Raw genomic sequence first — 23,154 nt, forward strand, 5'->3', positions numbered from 1 at the left:
ACAAGAGGGATGATGACATTGATTCGGTCAAGATGCAGAATGGTTCCATCACCACAAGGATCCCTCATGCTGGCTTTTATGGCCACAGGTCCCTCTGTCCCCAGTCCCCACCCCAACCCCCGCACCCACTAATCTATTCCCCACTTGTATAATTTTGTCATTTCAAGAATGCTATATAAATGGAATGACACAGTAAATACCTTTTGGGGATTGGCTTTTCATTCAGCCTAATTCCCTGGACATTCATGCAAATGGTTGTATGTGTCAGTAGTTCATTCCTTGTTGCTGAGTCCTATTCCATGGTTGCGATGGGACGTAGTTTGTTTAACCACTTGCCAGCTGAACGACATCTGATATTTCCAGTTTAGGCTATTGCAAATGAAACATGGTATACAGGTTTTCCCGTAAACATAAGCTTCCACTTCCCCAGAATGCCCAAGACGGCAAATGATGTATCACAGGGCAACTGCATGCTTAGTTTCATCAGAAACTACCAGGTTGTTTGCCAGAGCCGCGGTGCAACTGCCCGTCCCCACAGCGATGCAGAAGGGATCCTGTTTCTCGTCATTCTCGCCAGCATTTCGTGTTGTCACTGTTTTTATTTTGGCCATTCTAATAGGTGTGTGGTCACAGCTTACTGTGGTTTTAATCTGTACTTCCCGAACGGCTAATGTTGTTGAACATCTTTTCATGTGCTTACTGCCACTCGTCTATCTTTTTCGGTGAAATGTCCCTTCCTATCTTTTGCCCATATTCTGAATTCTAACTTATTTTTCTATTATTGAGTTTTGGAAGCTCTTTACGGACACCCGATGCTAGTCATTTGTTGCCTGTGTGGTTTTACAGGGATTTTCTCCCACTCTGTCTCCTGTCTTTTCATCCTCTGCCACAGAGCAAACATTTCTGATTTTAAGGAGGTCTAATTTGTTCATTTTACCTTTTATGGATCATGCTCTTGATATCAAGTCTTATTCTTTGCCTAGTAGATCCCAAAGATTTTTTTTCTACAAGTTTTATAGTTTTACATTTTATTTTCAAATCCATGACCCAATTTGAGCTTATTTTTATATAAGATGTGAGGCTTATGGGGGCGCCTGGGTGGCTCAGTCATTAAGCGTCTGCCTTCGGCTCAGGGTGTGATCCCGGAGTCCTGAGATCGAGCCCCACATCGGGCTCCCTGCTCTGCTGGGAGCCTGCTTCTTCCTCTCCCACTCCCCCTGCTTGTGTTCCCTCTGTCACTGGTGTCTCTCTGTCAAATAAATAAAATCTTAAAAAAAAAAAAAAGATGTAAGGCTTATGTGGAGGTTTATTTTTTTGCCTATCAACCTCTGCTCTAGCACCACTGTTTCTGCACCTTCCTCAGATGTCAGTTTGACATACTTATGTGGGTCAGTTTCTAGATTCCCTATTTGTTTCTATTGATTATTGTGTCTGCCCCTTACCAGTACCACAAAGTCTTGATTACTTCCCCTTCGTTGTTCATTTTCAAGATTGTTTTAGCTATTCTCCAGCCTATGCCTTTCTGTATAAATTTCCGAACAAGCTCATCTTGTCTTACAGAAAATCTTGTTAGGATTTTGGTAGGAATTGCATTAAACGTAGAGATCAGTCTGGGGGAGAACTGACATCTTTACTAACTTGGGTCTTCCAAAACATACACATGGATGCCTCTCCATTTAATTAGGTCTTCTTTCATTTCATCCACATATTGTAATTTTCAGCATACAGATCTTGCACAGGGTTTCTTAAGCATGTACCTGCATATTTAATTTTCTTTGCAGTGATTATCAATTATGTATTGTTTTTAATATCACTTGCCACATGTTCATTGTTAGTATATACAAATGCAATTGATTTTTGTGTGTTGATCTTGTAGCCCATGACTTTGCTGAACTCACTAGTTCTAGTTGTGGTGGTTTGGGGTTTAGTTTGATTTGGGGGGGGTTGTTTTTGTTTTGTTTGTCAGTAGATTCCTTGGAGCTTTTGACGAAGACAGCCACGTCACGTGCACGTAGGGATGATTTTATTTCTTCCTTTGCAATTTGTATGCCTTCTCTTTCTCTTTCTTGCCTCACTGCAGTGGCTGGAACTTCTAGTACTATGCTGAATAAGAATAGTGTGAAAAGAGGTCTAGTTGCCTTGTTCCTGAACTTAGAGGGAAAAGCATTTAGGCTCTTGCTGTTAAGGAAGACATAGCTATAGGGTTTTGTAGTTTTTCGTTTGTTTTGTTTTACCACGAAAGGTCTTACAACATTAGTTTTGTCCTCTCCCTGCACCCCCCCACCGCCCCTTTAAGCAGAAGCTTAAGACTTAGGGATTGGCCCAACTGAGATGACTGAGCAAAAAGGAAATGCAAAGGAGATTTTACTACTTCCTCTTCCAGGCCAGGCTTGCAAGAGTGATAAAACTAGCTTCCTTTCAAGGGGTGGATGTGTGGGTGTGGGTGGGGGGTGCTTTACAGCCCTAATCAGCGCTGGAGAGCTAATCGCGGTCAGGGCCCCTGCAGTCTGCAATGAGCAAAGGTTACACCATAGATGGGGCAGGAATTGGCTGTCACACAGGAGGGCCTCAGGAAGTCGGGCGCCTGTCTCCTCTCCGGCTGCCTTGCTCTCCCAGGCAGCCCTGGCAGCCTCCCTGCCTGCCAACCTGAGTTGCCGATAGGAGAGGCTCAGATACCCAAGATCCAGGTGACAGGAGTGGCCAGGGCCAGATTGAGATTTGCGTGAGCTTTTGGCAGCGGCTCACCCAAAGCAGAGAATCAGCTGTGAAGAAAGGAAGCAAATTAAGACTTCCGTGGCTGGGGAAAAGTGATAGCTACGGAGTACATCTACAATACGTGTAGCCCACGGAACATCCTTTTCTTTTTTAAATAGGGGACCAGGATGGACAGTTTCATCTAAAATCTAAAACGGAAAAGCACTTACCCCGCCCCCGCCCCCGGTGTGAGGTGCCATCTCCCTCTCGGGGGTCCCACATCCCCCAGCCCCTCTCCCGGGCGCGTCGCCCCGCCCACCCGGCGGCGCTCCCCTCTGGCCCCACCCCCGGCTGGCTGGGACCACACCTGTGCAGGTTAACCCTGCGCGGACGCGCCGGCCGTGGGTGGCGGGGAAGGTGAGCGGATGAGTGCGGTGGGGTGGGAGCACAGGGCTAGGATGGGAAAACCGGCCTCCGCTAATGGCGGCCCGGCGGCCGTGGCGGGAAGGAGGGCCGCGGCCGGAGGGGGGCGCCCCGGCCGCCGTCGCGCGAGCCGGCCCCGGGCTCCTCGGGGTCCTCTTCCCACGCTTCCTCCTCGCCGGTCCGTACCAAAGCCGCCGGGGGGCGGGGGAGGACGGGCGGACCGTTCCACTCGGGGAGGGGCGGCAGGTTAGGCCGCGGCCCGCGCCACCTGCGGCCCCCCGGGCTGGGGCGGGCCAGGGCCGCGCCGCCCTCTGGGTTCTGCTCGGTACCCTCTTGGTGGGCGGCGCCGCGCCGCCCCGGCCCCGCCGCCCGCCCGGAGGCCCCTCCCCGCGGCGGCCCCGCGCGCCCCCGCCCCGCGTCCCCGCCCCGCACCCCCGCGCCCCCGCCCGCGCGGCCGGGACGAGCGCTGCCGAGCGCATGCTGATCCCTGTCCTCCTCCTCCTCAGGCGGCGCTGGCGGCGGCCCCGGGACCCGCGGAAGCCGGCATGCTGGAGAAATTCGAGTTGGAAGAAGAAGGTGAGTGACCCCCGCCGGAACGCGCTCCGTGTCGTCACCGAGGGGCCGGGGCGCGGGGACCGCCGGGGTTCACGCCCCGGAGGCCGTGCGGCCCCCGGCTGCCGAGCGCGGCCGGGGCTGCAGACGCCGAGCCGGCGCTGGGGACGTCTGCAGTGGCCCGCGGGTGCCGTTCGGGGCTGGAATCCTAGCCGGGTTCGGCAGGGGAGTCGCGCAAGCCGGCCATCCGCACCGATGGGCGGCCCTTTTGTCCTTACCAGCCGAACTCAAAGGAGAGCAAGGTGTCATGCAGCGTAATTGTTTGTAATGCCACCGTACACGGAGGGTAACCCCCAAATTATGTTGATGGCCCCTACCTTTAAATAACACAGACTGGTTCCCTTATCTGTGTTTCTGAAAATACCACCAGTAGGGTGTGTCTGCTGGTTAATAGGGAAAGTTAAATAGGAAAACCAGAAGCGGCTTAGTGCGTTGGTTTGGAGTTCAGGTGACCCTGTCACTCCATCATTTCTGTCGCCTCTTCTCTCACTCGGCTTCTCCTTTTCCCTGCCCTGTTTTCTTCTTACTTGCCTGGATCTTGTCTTGAAGCTGTTAAAATGTGAAGGGGGCGAGTTCTCTGGCAAAATTAATATCTTAAAACGGAATACCATGAGCGTTCACCTGGATCTTATTTTGAAACTGTTAAAATTGGAAGGGGATAAGCTTGTTTTTTGGCAAAATTTGTATTTGAAATGGAATATGATGAGCTCAAAGTTGAAAAAGAACTTCGTACAAGATGCTTGACAATGTGAGGCATTTATTTTAAAAGAACTCCACACTGCCTGGCGTTCTTGCGTTATTTACTTGGTGACTCCTCTTTTTGTCGAGAGTATTTGATAGAATAAAGCTCCTGGAACAAAGAATGTGCCATGTGGATGCTGTGCCCTGTGCCAACTTTACTTTAATACTTGTGTTCATTTACAGTCAGGCAATCACTTAAATAAGCATACACAGCCAAGATGAGAATGTTAACCAGACTGTATTAGGCCAGTACCTACATTTATTTTACGTTTTACATTCCCTGCAGCATTTCACAAACATGTTAGCTGGGAGATAATGCATGTGTAGTAATTATCGTTAAAAGTCTGCATCTGTATTTATTATTAACCAGCAGTTACACGATACTTTTCAGAATCTTACTGGGACTTAATTTGCATTTTATCCTACTGAAAAATAATCCAGTATCTTAAATCGAATGCACTCCATTACTCATCAGTTCCGTGTCGCAGGTCAAATTTTGACCACTGTCCACAGAGCAGTATAGTGTAACTCCCTTTCCACTGAGACTTTGAATGTCTAAATCACGGGGGTTTTCTTTGTCCCTGAGATCGGTAACGATGAGAGTCTATTGCATTTAAACTTTTTGCAGATACACGTGGGGGCGAGAGGAAAGTGGAGAGTAGTTGCGTTAGCGAGGCACCACAGTTAGGGTTAAGAACACAGTCCCAGCTTCACATCTTAGCTCCATTTCTTACTCAGCTCTGTAACTTTGGACACATAACTGAACTCCTCTGTGCCTTACTTTCCCTGTTTATAAAATGGAGCTAATACCGGGGTGCGTTCAGGATTAAATGAGATAATTTATGGAGTGGTAGTACAGTGTAAGTGCTCTGGGAATGTTAGTTACTATTATTTTTTAAGTACCATTAACCACTCTTAACTGAACTCATGGACTTTTGAAGGTTTTTATTATTGAATTTTAACATAGAAATTGTCCTCAACATGGATTTGATGGGGTTTTTTTTCTTACTTGAGATTTATTGATTTAATTCTGTTGCATTTCTCAAAGCCGATACACAAGCCTTGTTTCTTTTGCATTGTTTCTTCCAACACAGTGAACGCGAAGTATTAAACCTAAGCATCTAAGAAAGGGGATTTCCTGTTTTCTCCCATCTATTTTTATCTATATTGCTGTCATTACTTTAAAGCATGCTGAATCCCACAAATAACCCTGTCAAACTTTTCTAGATTTTTAAGGAGGCAGAATGTTAAGCACTCGCTTGGAAGCCGTTAGCAGAGCTGGAAGAAGAAATAGTGTTGGCGTGGTTGTCTAAAACGCTGCTTTGTTTCTTCTGAACTTTATATTGCTTATTCATCCATGGTATGGAAAAACTGAATATCAAGCAGAATCTTACATTTATTTGCGGGTGGTGGGGGGCAGGGAGTCCTAACAGTTTAAGCCATTACACCTTTAAATATCCTGTGAACTGATGTGTTAGCAGCCTACCTAATAGATAGCTGTTGACTAGATCCTCATTAAATCTTGAAATTTCCTTCCCATCCAGTTAATATCGTAACGTATGCCTTGCGCTCTGGACACATTGCTTAGATGGACATACATTTGCTATACACAGAAACACACGATGACTAATATTTTTGTGATCAAGTATTTTTCTATTTCCTAATAAATTATAACTGACACTATTTGTTAGAAACAGTTTGGGGGCACTGGTAAAGTCGGACTCATCTCTTAAAACGTCATTTGCTTCTGGGAAGGAAGAAAGAACTGTACCACCATCCACCATGCCTGGGCAGGGTCATCTTTTGCCTGGGTTCTGACACTCGCGGCCTGCCCACTTTCTGCTGCCAGCCCTTCTTCTCGTTACACTCCGACAGAGGGACCACTCCTTGGCAGGAAAATCTTTCCCACTGTCTCCTGTCTACATATAGGATAAGTGCGTGCTTCTCTTCATCTGCAGCCGCACCGCCTCCTCCCAGCCGTAACATGCCCGTGATCAGAGAGTGTTCTGTGCCAGAAATCACCAGAGAACCATTTAAGAGGCAGATACTAATTTTGCGGGTCTGGGGTGGGGGGGACCTGAGAGTCTGCATTGCTGCTTCGTAGACCCCTCTGTGAAGGACAAGGCTCTAGAACAGGCCTCGGCAAACTTCTGCAAAGAGCCAGATGGTCTCTGTGTCTGTCACGACTACCCAGCTTGCCCGTGCAGCAGCTGGGCAGAAAGCCGCGGAAGACCAAACTCGGTCCACAGGCTACGCTCCAGTGAAACTTTATTTAAAAAGCAGGCCAGTGGGGCGCCTGGGTGGCTCAGTCGGTGAAGCATCTGCCTTCGGCTCAGGTCATGATCCCGGGGTCCTGGGATGGAGCCCTGCATCCGGCTCCCTGCTCGGCCGGGAGCCTCCTTCTCGCTCTGCCTGCCGTTCCCCTGCTTGTGCTTGTGCTCTTTCTCTGTCAAATATATAAATAAAATCTTTTAAATAAATTAATGAAATAAAATACAAAGCAGGCCGGATTTGGCTCGCAGGTGTACTTGGCCAGACCCCTGCTCTGCGTGCCTCCATGGTCTCTGTGTTAGGGTGTCCCATCGTACTGCAGGCAAGACCTCCTCTTCCTGTGTCTCCATCCTGCCAGTCTTACTTATGCATCACAGCTCTGCCCAGTTCTTGCCCTCTTTTTGAGGCCGTCCCCTAAATCCCTTCTGTGCCTCGTTCACAATTCGTCTTGCTGTTTCCCGTGCCTGAGATGGCCAGAACATCGTACTTGCTCAGCAGTGTCGGGAATCCTAGTGAGGACAGCATCTCTGTAAATGTTATTTTCTGGGAGTGTTGGGAGGCCTCCGAGATGCTGTGTATGCAAAGTGGTGAGAACAGTGCCTCACCCGTAGCAATCACTGTATGCGTTTGCTTTTCCAATTTTTTATTCACATGTCAATCATATTTATGTTTGTTTTTAATCAGGATTAATTGTTTTGGACTTATTTTATGGCAGGACCAAGCACAAGTACTTCATAGGGACCTAAACACAACCCAGGAGTGCTTTCCGAAGTATTTAAGTGCCAGCCATTCATTCATGATCAGTATAAATCTATAATTCTGGCACCGCTTCAAGACTTTAACAGCCCCGTGGAGCTATCGGTGTTATCTCCCAGCTTCCCTCCTGTCCGTTCAGCTGTCACAGACTCTTCACTTATTTCAGGTTTTCAGTAACTTGCTGTGGGTGTCTCGCCCCACTTAGCTGACTCTCCAGCCGGCTTCTCCCCCTCTTCCCTCGCCATCTGACTCCTCCCCGATCCCAGACCATCCTTCCAGTCCTGGCTGTCCTTCTTCACCCTCACAGCATTCTCCAAAGCATAATCTTTTCAGAACTCACCTTCAACTCATTTTTCTAGCAAGGCTGGTCAGCCGAGTCTACACGGATCAAAAGTATGTAAGAAACAGGGACCACCTTTTTTAGGAGGGAAGGCAGTATTGTTCAGTCAGGAATCTCGGTTTTAGGCCTAGTTTGGTAATGAAGTAGCTGCATTCTCAGATAATCCACAGTCTCTTGGGGCTTCGCTTGCTTGTTTGTTGTTATTGTCGTTGTGAGTTTTCTGTCTAAAACGGGGCCTGGCACTTGGCGAACTCGTACTTTTCCTTCTAATTCAAAACTACGGCCTAAAGCAACCAGCAGCCACCCTGTGAACTAACAGAACCAAAATTTTGTGCCCCCTCAAACTCATTCATTCTTAACTGGGGGAGCAGAGCGAGAACAGATTGGTTCTTGTCAGGGGACAGAAGATCTTCCATGTTACGGTGGTTTGTGGCTCTCCAAAGGGCCACGGTACGTGGACGGATGCGCCGCGTCTCTGTGGTATTGCAGTTTCACGGTGGGACAGTTAGGAGGGAAAATGGATAAGAAGTTTCAGAGGGGGGATTGGACAGTGAAAAAAGCTTGAGGAACATGTTCTGGCTTCATGGAGACTTGTCTGTGTTTTTATGGTGAGCTGTCAGAGCACCCCCTTAGCGCTAGGGAGCCCCTGCCCCGTGAGGCCCCCGGCGCTGATGTGAGGAGTGCTGACCTCTGGTGGTAGACGTGCTCCGGTGACAGGCCTGTCCTCACCCCGGGCGGCTCCTCCCTAATGGTAAGATTATTACAGGTTATTGGAAGGTTCTGAACTTTGTCCTTCCCTATTGCTTTACATCCTCACCTTAGACAAGAGATTCTCTCTTCATTAAAAAGTAGTTACACTTTTATGAAACATTTACAATTAAAATTTTTCTTCTGCTGGCCCCATATTTAAAAACTGGCCGTATTTAATAGATTTTAGGTATGTGTTTTCATGTCTCCGAAGTCAGGCTGTAGCTTGACATTTGGTGGTATCTTCGATTTGATGAGATAGAGGAGTCGTCTTGTAGACTGGTGAGGTTTTGTTACCTGAAATGGAAAGACCCTGACTACTTGAAATAGAGGAGAGTGCAAAGACTGGGGGGCATTCGAAAGAGGGGCCTGTCTGCAGGCTTCACAAGTAACTGGAAAGTCGTCAGGAGCCGGGCAGCATTCTGGCCCTCTCCATGACGGGTGGCTCTCCATGACCTTCCCTTTCCAGACCGACTTTGCCTGGTTCTGGCTGGCACTCAGCTCTGACCCCATCAGTGTGCAGGCCGCAGTCCAGACCCGCGATTCACATGGCGGGGTTGCGGGGTGGGGGATGGCCCCATCCTACAGCTCTGAGTGTGCTGCAGAGTCTCTGAAAGATATTATATGGCATCTCTGCGACTTTAACTTTCACCTGTGGGTTTGAAAGTGGGGAAACTGGATACTACAGAGCACTTGGAGTTTACTTAAAAGAAATGGAAGATTTCGTGTATCCCTTTTTTGTGGTTCTCAGAACCAGCGTGTATGAAGCATATCGAGCACTCTTGCAAGTGTTCACATTTATTGAACCCTCAGAACAACCTTGAGAGGTAAATATTTTTATGATCCCTGTTTTATAGAGGAAGAAATCAAGAAAGTAAGAGGACCTTGGGGCCATATCTGGGAAGGTGGAGAAGCAGGATTCAGACAGTCCTGTGCTCTGAGCCAGTGCGCATAACCAGCACGGAATCATCCTTTATTCAGAAATCCTCTGTTTTCCCACCTCCTGTCATTCACTGGCCCGCTTCCGCCCGAGCCCCCGAGACTCTGTGCAAGCTCCACCGGACACCTGTCACGCCTCTTCTTACTTTGAACCCTTCATGATAGTCCACAGAGCTGGCCTCTGCCCTGCGCCCCCCACAGCACCCTCACAGGCCCCTATACACAGCTGGCGGTTCGTTCTGTGGCCTCAATGGTTCTTTCTCGAGCACTGGACGTTTGCTCATGGGCCTGCGTGGGGCGCACCTGCCTTCACATTCCACAGCCTTGCTCGCTGCCGGCGCCTTAATGACCCTGGGGCCTGTTGCCCAGTGTTTGAATCCCATGTGTTAAATCACCACGAAGCTTCATGACTGGCGGCGCCCAAACAGACACCCTGGCCACATCTCTCCCGAGTCCCCGGGTGTCTGCTTGTCGCCTCTGCCGACCACGCCTCAGCCCCTGTGTTCTAGCCTCCTGCACCCCGTCCTCCCTTGTTTTCACCCGCCGGATTCGATAAGCGGCAGCACATCCGCTGAGCTGTTGTTGTGGCTTGCTCGCCCTCCCACATCCAGGTGATGAAACCCTGTCGCGGACGCCTTTGGTGATTCTCCTTTGCCTTTAGGCTGGAGTCCACATTCTCTCACCTACTCTGCCGTCCCCCAGCGCCCCCCTCTGCGCCCCTGTGCTCACGTCTCCCTCCGTCTGTCCTTGGCTGCCTTGCCTGGTTCCACCGGCTTCCCACCCTGGGCTGGTCTTCCTTTCCCCTTGGCCACCTGCCAGTTTTTTTCAGATCTCACCCCAAACGTCACTTCCCTGGGGAAGCCTTTCCCAAAGCCCCAGACAGGCCTTGATGTGTTCTCTCTTGATCCCTCAGGCTTGGTAGGGGCTGCGAAGGAGAGAGGCAGTTTTTCATGTTTCACGGTCCCTGACTTGTAAGCTCTATGAGGATGGGGACTGAGAACTTACCGCTCGCCAGATCTCAAAGATACCATGATGGAGAACACTTCGTTTCCAGTAAATAGTTGCTCCATACGTGAACACGTATAGACACACATATATACGTGTATACGTATATCTATTTTAAAGGTTTTAACTTTTCCTCTGGCACATAAGCTTAGCGTACTTCAGGTCATTAGAGTTATTTCTTATAAAGAAATGAGGCATTTCTGTGAAAGGCTTAGAGGGAATCCGTCTGCTGAGTTAATGTGTTCCCATCACAGAGCAGTGACAGGTGGGGGCGTGCGAGCAGGACGATGACACAGGGGTACCACCCAGAGGTGCAGAGGCCCTCCCCCCTGGATGTGGAGGCAGAGCTCGGCGGTGGAACGACAGCAGGACGGCAGCAGTGGGTGGAAGCGGGGTGGCTCGCTTACGTAATCTGGTAACTGAGGAAAACGTCTTTTAGGTCTTTCTTTTGTGGCTGGGATTGCACTGATGTCAGGAGAAGAAGCCTGGCTTATATCTGACAGTAAAAGGGCGGGGGAGTCATTTGGGGGGAGGAAACTCATTTGGGGACCTTTTGGTTAAATTTTTGTCACTTTTTGCTCTGTTCAATTTACTGCTTCTGCCCCACTCGAGCTATTTTCTATGACTCTAAATTGGTGGAACTGCCTGATCCGTGGTTGCGCACTGGTCGCTTGTAACTAACCGTAAGCTCCAGTGGTTTATAGATCATACGCTCCCTTCTTGATGGAGCGCCTCATTGTCCCACGAAGACCGCCTCAAGCAGACACACGTCCGTATTCTCGCATGCTTATTTACCCCCCGTGTTTGCTCTCTCTTTTCCCACGGACTTCTCTAGCTTCGGAGCTCGTGCCTGGCATGCCCCCCCTTCCCTGAGTTGTGTGTGTAATTAGCGTCACAGCCACTAAGAGCACGGGTCGGGGCCAACTCGGAGCCCATTCCTTCCACCTAATACCTGTGGGACCGTGGGCAAGTTATTCCAAGCTTCAGCTTCTTCTATGATGGGGACACACTCGCAGCCCCTAGCGAATAGGATTATGTGAGGATTAAGTAATAAGAGCATAGCGAGCATAGCATTCACTACCACGCCTGCCAAGCAGGACAGTCTGCGCAGGTCTGGCCCGTGATGAAGGCCCGAGAAGGTCTGGAGAGGCATCTGAGCGGGAATTTAAAGGTCGAAGTCACCATTACTGGTGACAATGGTCCATGCAGCCACAGTTTCAGTACCTGCGCTGTCAGACTTCTCCCCGCGTGAGTGCTGCATGGGATTGGGTGCTGGACTTTGCTTATCCCCATTCCCCACTCACCCTGCAAGAAAGACGGTGTCATTCTTATTTGATGAATGAAGACACGCAAGGTACGGGCGTGCAGCGGCGCGCAAGCTCACACAGAAGGCGGTGCAGTTCTCATCTGGGTTTGGTCTGGTTCCACCCTGTTCTTCCTTCTACACCCCCTCCTGCCAGAACCGCACTCGCGGGCCTTCCCGTTGCAGAAGACCGGGCCCCGCCAACCTGGGAGCCTGTGAAGGGCTCCTCTGTTAGCGCCTCACTCTGCGAATCGTGTGCCGTGTTGGAGGTTGCCAGAGGAGCCACTGCAGGAGGACCTGTCGTATTGCTAAACCCCAAAGGTGTGCGTGCTTCACGGACAAATGTCCAGGCTCTGGCAGACTGTAGTGGGTCGTAGGGGTTGGAGTAGCATTCTGTCCGATTCTCAGACTCGGGTGACGCACAGACTTCGGTTCACCTGATGGAACTGACTGAATTGGGCCGCCACACGTGGGACTCAAGATGATTTGCTGAATATATTCATGTATCTCTTTTCCCTCCTAAAATCCCACTGAAATGGCAGCAGTCAATGAAATGGAATACAAAACATAGTCTTCCTCAACAAAACCAAAAGCTTAGTTCTTGGAAGAGACAAAAAAAGTAGGCAAACCTTTGTCAGGTCTGTTCAAGAATGTAGTGAGTGAAAATGCAAAGCTTCAGAAATCAGGGAGTTTCTTAATTAAAAATGCAAAGATTTAGGAAATAGCATTAAAAGAAACCTGAGTATACCAAACTATATCGATAAATTTAAAACTCTTCTCAGTCACCATAAAAGAAATTTAAAATTAGTTGAATTGTACACTTTAAGTAGGTGAATAGTATGGATGCGAATAATATCTCAACAGAGCTGTTTTTTTAAAAAAAGTAATGCAGAGTCCTCCGCCTTCCTCTGCCCCTGCAGGAGAGGCCCAGTGTCCAGCCTGTCGATGGGCACGTTCTGTAAGGCCTTCAAGGAGCAGATAATGTGTGGGTTATTTACATTATTTGAGGGCGTAGAAATGATGGCAGCTTCCCAGCTCATTCTGTGAAGCTAGCTCGATCCTGACACCCAGACCGGCTGATGGCGCACACAGACGAGCACAGACGACTCACCTGGCCTTGAGAATATGGGCAGAGCGCCTGCACACGCATGCGCAGGAGGAGCCCCCGAGCTGCCCGGTGACCGAGCAAGGTGTTGCCCCGGTGCAAGAAGGCTGCCGTTTAATAAGAAATCACCAAGGAATTAACGTCCGCCAGTTTAAGGAGAGGAGCTTCCGGTCATCTCAGTAGACACCGAAATAGAAATTGAACAAGGTCAGCATACGTTCCTTTAAAATAAATCCTTGATAAGCTAGAGGGAGAAGGAAACATCTTTAAGTTTCTGGAAACATAGTTGACGGAAGCCACTGGTGGCCACGAGGTGGTTCCTGGCATTGTCCCCATCAGGGCGACCCCAGCTGCCGACCCAGTGGGGGCTCGCGGCGGGATCCTCACCACAGCTTCGGCTGAGAGGTCGGTCTTTGTCCTGAGAACGAGGGAACATTGGCTGGTGTGGAAGTTTCAGCCGTGTGGCTCCCAGAATTCAACACGAAGCCATTTTAAAATGAACGGGAATCACATGTAATTTCAAGGTCATGGCTCTGTTTGTCTCAGGCATTTAGTGCAGCCGGTTTTGACCGAGCTGGAGAGACTGTGTACCTTCACCCACCCACACTTCTTTCCTACCGCATCTTAGCCCTTCCTGGAAGAGCCCATGCGCTTCCCCCTTCAGTGGGGACTCGCTGCCCGAATGCACCAAACCAAATGCAAACGGCATGGAAAGAAAAAACCTAGTGCATTTCATTTATTTTGCTAACTTTCAACAAAAACAAGATCCTAGTTCTTGAAAAGACCAATAAGTGGGTAAACCTTACACCTGTAAAATTATATTTAAGCATTGACTTTAACATTTGTGTTTCTAAGCACTTTAGGAAAACTTACATAAGTCTGGGTTTTCCCATATACTTTAAGTTCCATGTTCCCCATTTTTGGTCATTTCTTGCTCAACCGTTTTAAATGGTTTTCTAAAAAATTAAAGATACCATATGTGAATAGTAAACTTGTCTTTCAAAAAGTAGAATAAAGAATAAAAGATACATTTTTAAAACCTAACATATTGATCGCTTGTGGAATTACAATGAAATGTCTATATATTAAATTAAAGCTATGGGGATTGGAAGTAAGAAGTTGAGGCTTTTGGTTTCAGGGTGGTTTTAAGTGAAGTTTGGGGTGATAAGTGAATTTTGTTTTAAAATGCCTTCATCAGGGCACCTGGTTGGCTAGTTGGTTAAGCATCTGCCTTCGGCTCAGGTCATAATTTCAGGGTCCTGGGACGAAGGCCCACGTTGGGCTCCCTGCTCAGCAGGGAGTCTGCTTCTCCCTCTCCTCCCTGCTGTTCCCCAAGCTTGTGCTCTCTCTCTGTCTCTTTCTCTCAAATAAATAAATAAAAATCTTTAAAATTTTTTTTAAAAAGGGGCGCCTGGGTGGCTCAGTCATTAAGCATCTGCCTTCAGCTCAGGGCATGATCCCAGAGTCCTGGGATCGAGCCCCACATCAGGCTCCTCTTATGGGAGCCTGCTTCTTCCTCTCCCACTCCCCCTGCTTGTCTCTCTCTCACTGGCTGTCTCTGTGTCAAATAAATAAATAAAATCTTTTTAAAAAAATTTTAAAATATAAAATGCCTTCATCCTGGGGCGCCTGGGTGGCTCAGTCGGTTAAGCATCCAACTCTTGGTTTTGGCTCAGGTTGTGATCTTAGCATCATGAGATCGAGCCCCGAGTTGGGCTCTGTGCTCAGCAGGGAGTCTGCTTGAGATTCTGTCCCTCTTCCTCTACCCCTCCTACTCGTGCTCACACATGCTTGCTTTCTCTCGCTCTCTCTCTCAAATAAATAAATAAATCCTTTTTAAAAAAATGTCTTCATTCTTGCACACTCAGCTCTTTGAGACATGGTTTGGATCTGTTGCTCTGACCTGTGATGGCTTAAAGAGCAGTGTTGAGTCGTGGTCAGTGAAGGAGGCGGGACGTGCTTTGGATTCGGGTGTGTGTGTGTGTTGCGGCCGTGGCCAAGCAGAGCCTCTTCTCCGTGGTGGCTGGACAGTACCTTGAAAAGCCGGCCCCCAAGGAGAGGCCACCGGTCCCTTGGAGGGTCCCACTCCTCCAACAGTCCTGTAAGCCCCCCGTCCCCACAGCTCTGTTAGTAAAGTGTTCATAGACTGGCAGCGGGAAGGATGCCCTCGGCTTATTGGGTGAGGACAGCACACCATCAGGAGCAGTCCCTCCCTCCTGTACAGGCTTCAGTTACGTCCTCCGACTTGCAGTCCGAGGAGAGGTTTGCTGGGGCATCCAGCCCAGAGCAGGCAGAATGAATCCTGGTGCTCCCGGTGTGGCCGCGAGCTTAGGGGATCGCGAGGTCACTGGAACCAGTCCCTGCTCTTTTCTCTGCCGACCCCACTAGAGAGCCATCTTCGAGCCACTCCTGGCCAGCCTTCCAGCACCTTCCACCTGCCATCTCATCTTGCCTTTTTTAGACTAATTAGCAGTGACAGTCTGTCCTCTTCATCTTCATAGAGTTAAGGCTAGAAATACCAAGGAGTCACACCATCTTAGAATTCATTTTTTACAAATTCTCTCTAAGCTAAAATTCTATGTAAATAGGTTTTATAAAAAGTAATTTATGACTCTAGTGATTATCTCTGAAATGTGAATTCATCGAGTTGTTTTGCTGTATTTTCAGGTTTTTAAAATATGTACAGTAGTGTGAGCATTTTAATGTCTTCTGCAGTTTTATTTAATTCAGTTACATTTTTTTTTGTCCAAGAGAATTAGAAAATAGTCTCAATATAAAATATGCTTGCAAACACTTTTAAAGCTTTAAATTAATGCTGTTATGCTTTAAAAAGAAAATTGCATTGGGCACTTCCATAGATGCATTATCGCTGTGACAAAAAAACATCCCTTTTCAATCCTTTGGTCTTCCAAAGGTGCATAAATTAAAATTTCTTTTCTGATCATTAAATCTAGATTCACCAGTATTCTTTTAAATTTGGGTGCTTTGTTAGGATTTTTCTCTCGAGGGATAGACATGCAGTACAGTAATCTTGGACTCATAGTCGGTCCCCTGCATTTCACTTACAAGTTTTTCGGTGACCTGCCATTAAGCAGGCAAGAGCTTGTCCCAGCACCTGATGGGAACTGGCTGGATCGGGTGCCTTTCCGGTGCCTCGGGAAGCTACAGTCGAAAAGGTAGGCAGACCCACAACTTTGGTACAAGGCATACAACTACTCCAAAAGTGAATTCCTCACAAAGCACTGACGAGAATGTCAAAACAAGCAATTACTTCTGACTTGAGGTCCTCCGAGGAAGGCGTTCCAGGCCCTTGAACTCAACTTGGAAGCTGCGTCAGTTTCCTGAGGCCACCACCACAAACTGCCACAGATGTGGCAGCTTCGGACAGGAGAGCTTTACCCAAGGGGCTGGCGGCGGGGGTCCCTTCCAGTGGCGTTGAGGGGGCGTCTGTGCCCTGCCTCTCTCTCAGCTTCTGAGAGTTGCCTGCAGTCCTCGGCATCCCTGGGCCCACGGCCTCATCACTCAGCCTCCGCCTCGTCTCCACGTGGCCCTTCTCGTCGTCTCTGTTTTATAAGATCAGTGGTCTTTGGATTTAGGGCCCAGCCTAATGCAGGCTGACTCATCTCAAGGTCCTTACTGTAGTTATATCTGCAAACACCCTTATTCCAAATAAGTCTCATTCTGATGTTCCAGCTGGGCTCTATTTTGGGGAGCCCTGTTCAGCTAACCAAAGGCAGGCAGGGTCTCCGTGGGCCATCATGGGGGGGGAAGCGCTCTGAGAACAGCGCGAGCAGAGCAGAGGCAGAAACCCAAGGAGCACATTCCCAAAGCTGAACTTCCCAGACTTCAAGAAAGGCTTTGGAAAGGAAGTATCAATGCGATGTGAGAGTGGACGATTCCTAGGGGGTGTGGTAGGGAGGAGGCCGGGAGGGTAGGTCGGGTAAGGTGGTTAGAAAGCTCGATTGATTGATATGCGGTGTGTGGTACAGTAGCGAGGGCTTTGGGGGGGGCGGTGCGGTCACATCCACTCGAAGGGAAATGCTTGCTTTCACGCTGTCCTGCCTGGCACGTACGGTTGCTTATGTTTAAACTTAGATGCTGCATTCTCAAATTCTTTTGTCGACTGTCGGAAATTCAACACTTCGACATACACTTTCTACTTCCCAGTAGTGCTCGTTCGCAGCTGCCTCGCCCCGTGGTGGGCTCCCGTGCTGTTGGGGATGGTGGGGGTTCACGTCCGTCCATACCCAGGTTCCTCCCATACCCAGGAGCGCCAATGCCGGTGTAACGCTCGGTCATCCTGCTTCTGGCCGGTGACATAAACAAGAGCAAGAACGGAACCCTGATAATATCTGAAACCCAGTTGCCCTTTGAATAAGGGGGGTTTGAACTTCTTGTGTTCTCAGGAATTTTAGTAACGCATTCCAAACAACCTGTTACTGTTGAGTGGTTTTGGTTTCTTGGTTTTTTTCCTTTCCGTTTAACTCCACATTATTCTTATTTTCCATTTCATTGCATTTCTTTCTTCAGTTGTAATTTGAGACTTCATCATAGTGACAGTAATTCAGACGGTGCCTCATATGAGCGGAAAGTTTATACTCAATGTAGGGAAGCCACGACATTTTACAGTAGTTCACTTTACCTTCCTAACTTAAAATACTAATACTTTGTTATCAATGTAGTTCTGTTACAACAGTAATACTTTCTATCCTTATTACAGACCAAAATAAATTTTATTATAATTGTTTTACATATGTAACGTTTTGCTTTCTTCGGTTGGGCTTCTTACATTTAAAACAAATGTTGTGGGTCCTCCTCCACGCCCGCACCCCCAGTGTAATTGTGAGAAGCAAGTTCGACTTCCCAGCCGCGGGGCTTCCTGCAGAACGCCTCCCGGGATTCCTCAGGACCCACAGGACAGGGAAGGTCTGGGAAACCGCCTCAGCCGAGAGGAGCCTCAGGAGCCAGGGCTGAATGTCATGGGCTATCCTGGAGGGACCAAAACTGAGAAATTCTGAACAACAAATGGACTTCTCTTAATAATTTGTTCATCGTTATTTTCCTGGTTTGTGAACTATAAGTACCATGCTAGTAATGTCAAATGCTGGTGACGGATGAAACACGTCTGTCCCTGTCGTGGAGGCCGGGGCGTGCTCAGACACGGAGAGAGGGAGCCCCCCTCACACCGCCTTCGCCGACTGGGACAGCGCTCACGGGGGAGATCGCAGAGAGCCCAGCTCCCCCCAGACTCCCGGCTGGTGTGGGGGCCGTGTGTCTGAGCAAGGAAGTCCCGGGGGCCCTGGGGGAAGGCAGAGCAGGGCAGAAGGCTGTCTGAACTGGGAGGTGCTCCCCTGCCGCACACAGCGCTGTCCGAGGGGGGTGGACGCCCCGGGGGCTTCCGGACCCATTCTCACATAGGAGTGGGGTGTAACTCAAAGTATAAAAGGAGTATTATAAATCCATACTGATACAGAAGAATTCCAAATAATGGAGATGCTCTGCCCTCCCGGAGGTGGGGCCTCACTCCTGACCTTTCAGTACAGGCTGCCCATGGTGACTTCCTTGCAAAGACTGCAGGGAGGAAGGAGGAGAAAGTAACCGCAGTGCAGAAACCGGACAGACCTGCGCCGGGCGATCCAGGTGGTGAGTCGTGTTGACAGCAGGTGCACTTGATATGGTGGGTTGAGATGGCACTTGACCTTGTGGTCTCCCTCCCAAAACACATCACCCCAGGACTGAGATCATGAGAGAAGCATCACACAGATCCAGACTGACCGGCTTTGGGAGAGCCCACACAGAGAGCAGAGCGATAAACAGTAACTGACTTCATTGATGCAGTGGGTGAGTCAAGTCCTGGCCACTCAAAGGAGGGATCGGCCCAGGAGGAGAGAGTTAGAGCGCAGAGACCACTGTGAATGAGATGTCCGGCGACCGCGATGAGAAGTACAGGTCGGGGTCCTCACATACTCAGAGGAGGAGGTCGTTAGACTTCCTTCCCTTTCTGACACAGGCTCGGTTGTCCGCCCGTGTGATCTCTCGCGGTCCAGGGCTTCTCCTGCCACGTGGCGTATATCCGGGTGCCCTCACTCTCCACCAGCATGTGGGCTCAGAGGACTGCCTGTTGTGTTCACCTTCACGTCTCAACACCAGAACAGTGCCTGATGGAGCGTAGTGCCCCACAGGCCTCTGTCCGACGTGTGTGCGTGCGCGGGTGACGCTGCAGAGTTCTCTTGGGAACTGTTGGGGTCCTGGGCGTAAATTTAAATCCTGCTTTGGTTCCTTCCTGAGGGCCTGACTTGAGGCCAGCTCCTTAGATTCTCCTCACCTCAGTTTGCTCGTACATAAAGTGAAGAAGTTCGGGCATACCCCTCAACGTTGTTACGTAAATTAAATGAGGTATACGATATAACAATGCTTGGCCCATAGTGAACATTCAAATGTTCACTTTTTTGTGGATAACATGGCATTTGAGGTTGGGCTGAAATTGGACAAGAAATCGTAGAGAAGGATGTTTAAGTTAAAGCAGAATGAACAAATTCAAGAAAGTGAGATTAAATACAGTAGGGAGCTTCGCAGGGAGCTGTTTGCCTAGACATGGGGACAGGAGGTGGAGAAATGAGGTCTGTGAATGCCGGACCAGGACGTCCAACTGTTCCGCCAGCAGGCAAGGAGCTACTTGAGAGGGGGACTGGCCGGGAGGTGATTGGAGCGGTAGGATTATGCATTCCAGGACCTGGGAGAGCAGTCAGGATTGAAAATAGAGATTTGGGAGTGTTCGCATAGTCTGTCGTAAGTTCGCAGACCAGGCCGCATGTGTGGATTGTTTACTGTGGGACGTACAAAGGATAACGAGCCCCTGTGCACAGTCGAGGAACTTGGTCGGTGTCACGCTGTTCAACGCTTACTTCGGTAATTACTAAATACGGTAAAGGAATTTTTTCCTTCCCCGGTATTTCCCAGGTAATCTCAGTCTTCCCAAAACGTACAGATCAGTGTGGGCTAAAGTGAAGTCGTCGAAGAAGTCCCTTGGAGGTAGTATACTTTGCGCTCAACCATGAAGACCAGTTAGGAGTTAGGCCCTTGCAGGCAGGGGCGGTGGGTGACCATCCCACCTGGAGCCCAGCTTTGGAGTCGCGGCGTCCAGGTTTAAATTCTGGATCCACAACTTCGCAGGTGGACAGTGTTGCAGATGGAGGAGACGGTAGTTGAAGGCCCTGTGGCAGAAGAGAGCTTAGCGCCAGAAGGGACTAAGAGAAGACCTCGTAACCGGAGGTGCACTGGGGTGCGGGCACGTGACCGCCGAGGCTGGGGCGTCGGAGGGGCCGCACCTTTCAGGCTGGGTCTCATAAGCTACACCAGGGATTCGGTCTCTTTCGGAAGCCATTGAAGTGTTTTCAGCAGAGGAGTGACATGATCAAGGCTGTGTCTGGCAAAACCATTCTGGATGCAGCGTGGACAGCTGTTGGAGAGACTTGGATTGAATGCAGGGAGACCAGGTGGGAAGTGAGGGCATTTATCGGACCCAGGCCAGCGGAGGTGGGGAGAAGTGGATGGACTGCAGAGAGATTTGCAGTAAACCCTGCAGGGCCTCGTGATAAACCGGTGAGGGTGGAGGAAGCGATGTGCGGAGGAGGAAGCCAGATTCTGCCTCATCGGTTGGATGGTGGTGCCACCCGGTTCGCTTCTAAATAAGCTGAACCCCCCCCCCCCGAATCCCTGCCGTCCTTTTGCCAACTGTCCACTCACATTTACAGAGATTTAAAGGATCTGTGTATTTGTCCACATAGTTACCGTTTTCAGTGCTTTGTCTCCTTGGGTAGATCCGTATTTCCATTTAGCATTTCTGTAAATTATGTATTTCTGTTTATTTATTTGCAAATTATGTGTTTGTTTTCAGTAAAGCTGAATTCTGTGACCTTGCTCAACTCACTTCTAGGTTTGGGAGCTTTTTTGTCGATTCTTTGGTATCTTCTTTGTAAAAAATCATATAGTCTGCCAATAAAGACAGTTTTGCTTTCTCCTTTTCAATCTGTATGCCTTTGTAAATTCTCTCCTTGCCGTACTGCCCGGGCGAGGTCTCCAGGACGGCGCTGGATAGGATCTGCACGCGTGAGCGCCCTTGCCTTCCCGCTCTTACGGGAAGACCTGTCACAGTGTCCCTAAGTCTGCCGTCCGCAGGTTTTTGTACGCTCTCTCCAGCTGATGAGCAAGTCCTTCATTGTTGCTGATATTTGCCTTTTTTCTTTCCTTTTTAGCAGAAGACTCAGAAAGTGGTGTTTACATGCGCTTCATGAGGTCACACAAGTGTTACGACATCGTTCCCACCAGTTCAAAGCTTGTGGTGTTTGATACTACATTACAAGTAAGTGTGCACAGTTTTCACGACCTGCCACCCGTGTGGCTCCTTCGTCAGGGAATTCAAGTCCAGCGACACCAGCAGACACGTCAGGTGTCGTGCTGAGCTTTTGTCTGCATTCTCCACCCCATGGCAGCCGTGGAAGGCACGTGCAGTCACCCTCCTCTTTCTCTAGATAAGGAAACTCGTTCTAGAGTCAACCTAAATCACAAAGTTTAGTCCACAGATTCTAGAATTCAGTAACTTACTCCACGAGCTGGTGAATGATGGGGTCTGTCCCGTGCGTCAGAGCCTGAACTATTAACCTGTACCACCTCCCTCAGTAGATCCTGATCTGTTTTCTCTTAGTTATTTAGTAGAGTATATAATAAATTAACTTGAAATAGTACAAGTTAAAAAGAAAAAAATTACTAAGGTGGATGATCTCTTGAGAAAGAACTTTATTGATCTCTTTTAGCAGAAAAAATTGAACCTTGTTGTTTAGGTATGAAAATTGTGCTTAGTGCCGCACATTTTATACCCGTATGATGTACAGTCACATATGCAAAGTCCTAAATGATACATTCACTGTAATGATCGGATCACACCCAGTGTAATAAATGCGTATATACAGGTAAGAATCTAGTGTCTGTAGTTGTACATAAATCTTTGCAAAGGAGTGGCTTCTGTTGTGCTCGCAGAAGCAGCCGCCAAGCCAGGAATTCATGGGCAGTCAGTGCTTTATTAGGCTGTGCTCCCGGGAAACCCACGGAGGGACTGGGGGAGAACCCAGAAAGGCAGGAGCCCCGCCAGGGTGGCCTCAGCTGGCCCCTCGGCACAAGGGGGTGGGTAGGGGGCAGGTGCCCTTGTGAGCTCACCCCAGCCTCGCCGCTCATCCAGGGCTGTCCTGGGAGAGAGGTGCCCAGACTCCGCGAGCTCTGGCCCTCAGTCCGGGGCCTGTCCTCGTCCCTCCCCAGCCTGGTCTGTGGTCCCCCCAGCAGCTTGCCCCTGTGGCTCTGCACAGGACACCTGGGCTCTCGGGGCCACTTTGCCTGCATTCGGTGCCTGCTACACAGGACTCTTGGGAATGTGAAAACGGCTTTGTTCTTGTTTAATTTCATTTGCCAGCTGTTTTTTGTCATCATACAGAAATACAGCTGATTTTTATAAATTGACTTTATATCCTATGACTTAGTTAAATTCACTTCAGACCAGGTAACCTGCACGGTTTCTCCTCAGCCCTAAGATTGTCTGATTCTTTGAGACAACGAGGACAACAGGGAAGCATCCAGTACACTACTACATGGGGAACGGGACAGATAGTAACTTCCGGAAATCTAGTCTTTACAACTGTAACCATAGATTTCAATAGTAAAATAGCTAGAAATTCTCAATTCCCAAAGTAAAGAACTACTCCATCAACCCATCTCACCTTCGCTCCCATTCCCCAAAAGGCTTATTACTTATTCAAGACCCACATCTTCTGACCCTGGGTTTCCCACCAACAGCAAAGTCAGTGATGGCTGCTAAGACCTGTGTCTGCTTTCACTCCTACTCAGTTTGTCCCTTGCAACGGAATTGACTTTCTTCCGAATTTAAAATTTAGCCGAAGTGGGTGATACGTGAAAAATGTGCTATTTTCGTGGATTGTTGGAGGTCCCTGATCTGGTAATGTCGCTTCCGAGCTGCCCTAGCTGTGAGTGCACCATCCCCTGGCAGTCGTGAGTCCTGGGAGGCTCTCGGCTTTGAGGGAGCTAAACTTTGTCACCAGGGAAACAGGAGGTGGGGGTTCTCATGGGTAGAGCCAAGTTAAACATGCATTTGAAAGGTGTGAGTAGAGTATTTTCTAGACGCAGTAGTAGTCATTGATACATCTTGAGAGC

General features: G+C 49.1%; 1 protein-coding gene across 8 annotated transcripts in view; it reads left to right on the plus strand.

Annotated features, from left to right (window-relative positions):
- PRKAG2 (protein kinase AMP-activated non-catalytic subunit gamma 2) overlaps nt 1-23,154 on the plus strand; it is a 255,589-nt gene that overhangs the window by 196,983 nt on the left and 35,452 nt on the right. For 5 of the 8 annotated variants that reach the window (XR_005838439.1, XR_005838441.1, XR_005838443.1 and 2 more), the window contains 2 exons: nt 3,624-3,693; nt 21,192-21,298. Coding sequence is in view for 2 of the 8 variants with exons in the window: in XM_040643780.1 (XP_040499714.1) it covers nt 3,624-3,693; nt 21,192-21,298 (177 nt within the window). In the remaining 6 variants the exon portion in view is untranslated. Of the gene's footprint in view, nt 1-3,093; nt 3,112-3,623; nt 3,694-21,191; nt 21,299-23,154 lie in introns of those variants that run through there. The other 3 variants (XR_005838440.1, XR_005838442.1, XR_005838444.1) reach the window with 2 other exon arrangements.

This window comes from Ursus maritimus, unplaced genomic scaffold (genome assembly GCF_017311325.1).
Source record: "Ursus maritimus isolate PB19 unplaced genomic scaffold, ASM1731132v1 scaffold_3, whole genome shotgun sequence".
NCBI classification, from domain to species: Eukaryota; Metazoa; Chordata; class Mammalia; order Carnivora; family Ursidae; genus Ursus; species Ursus maritimus.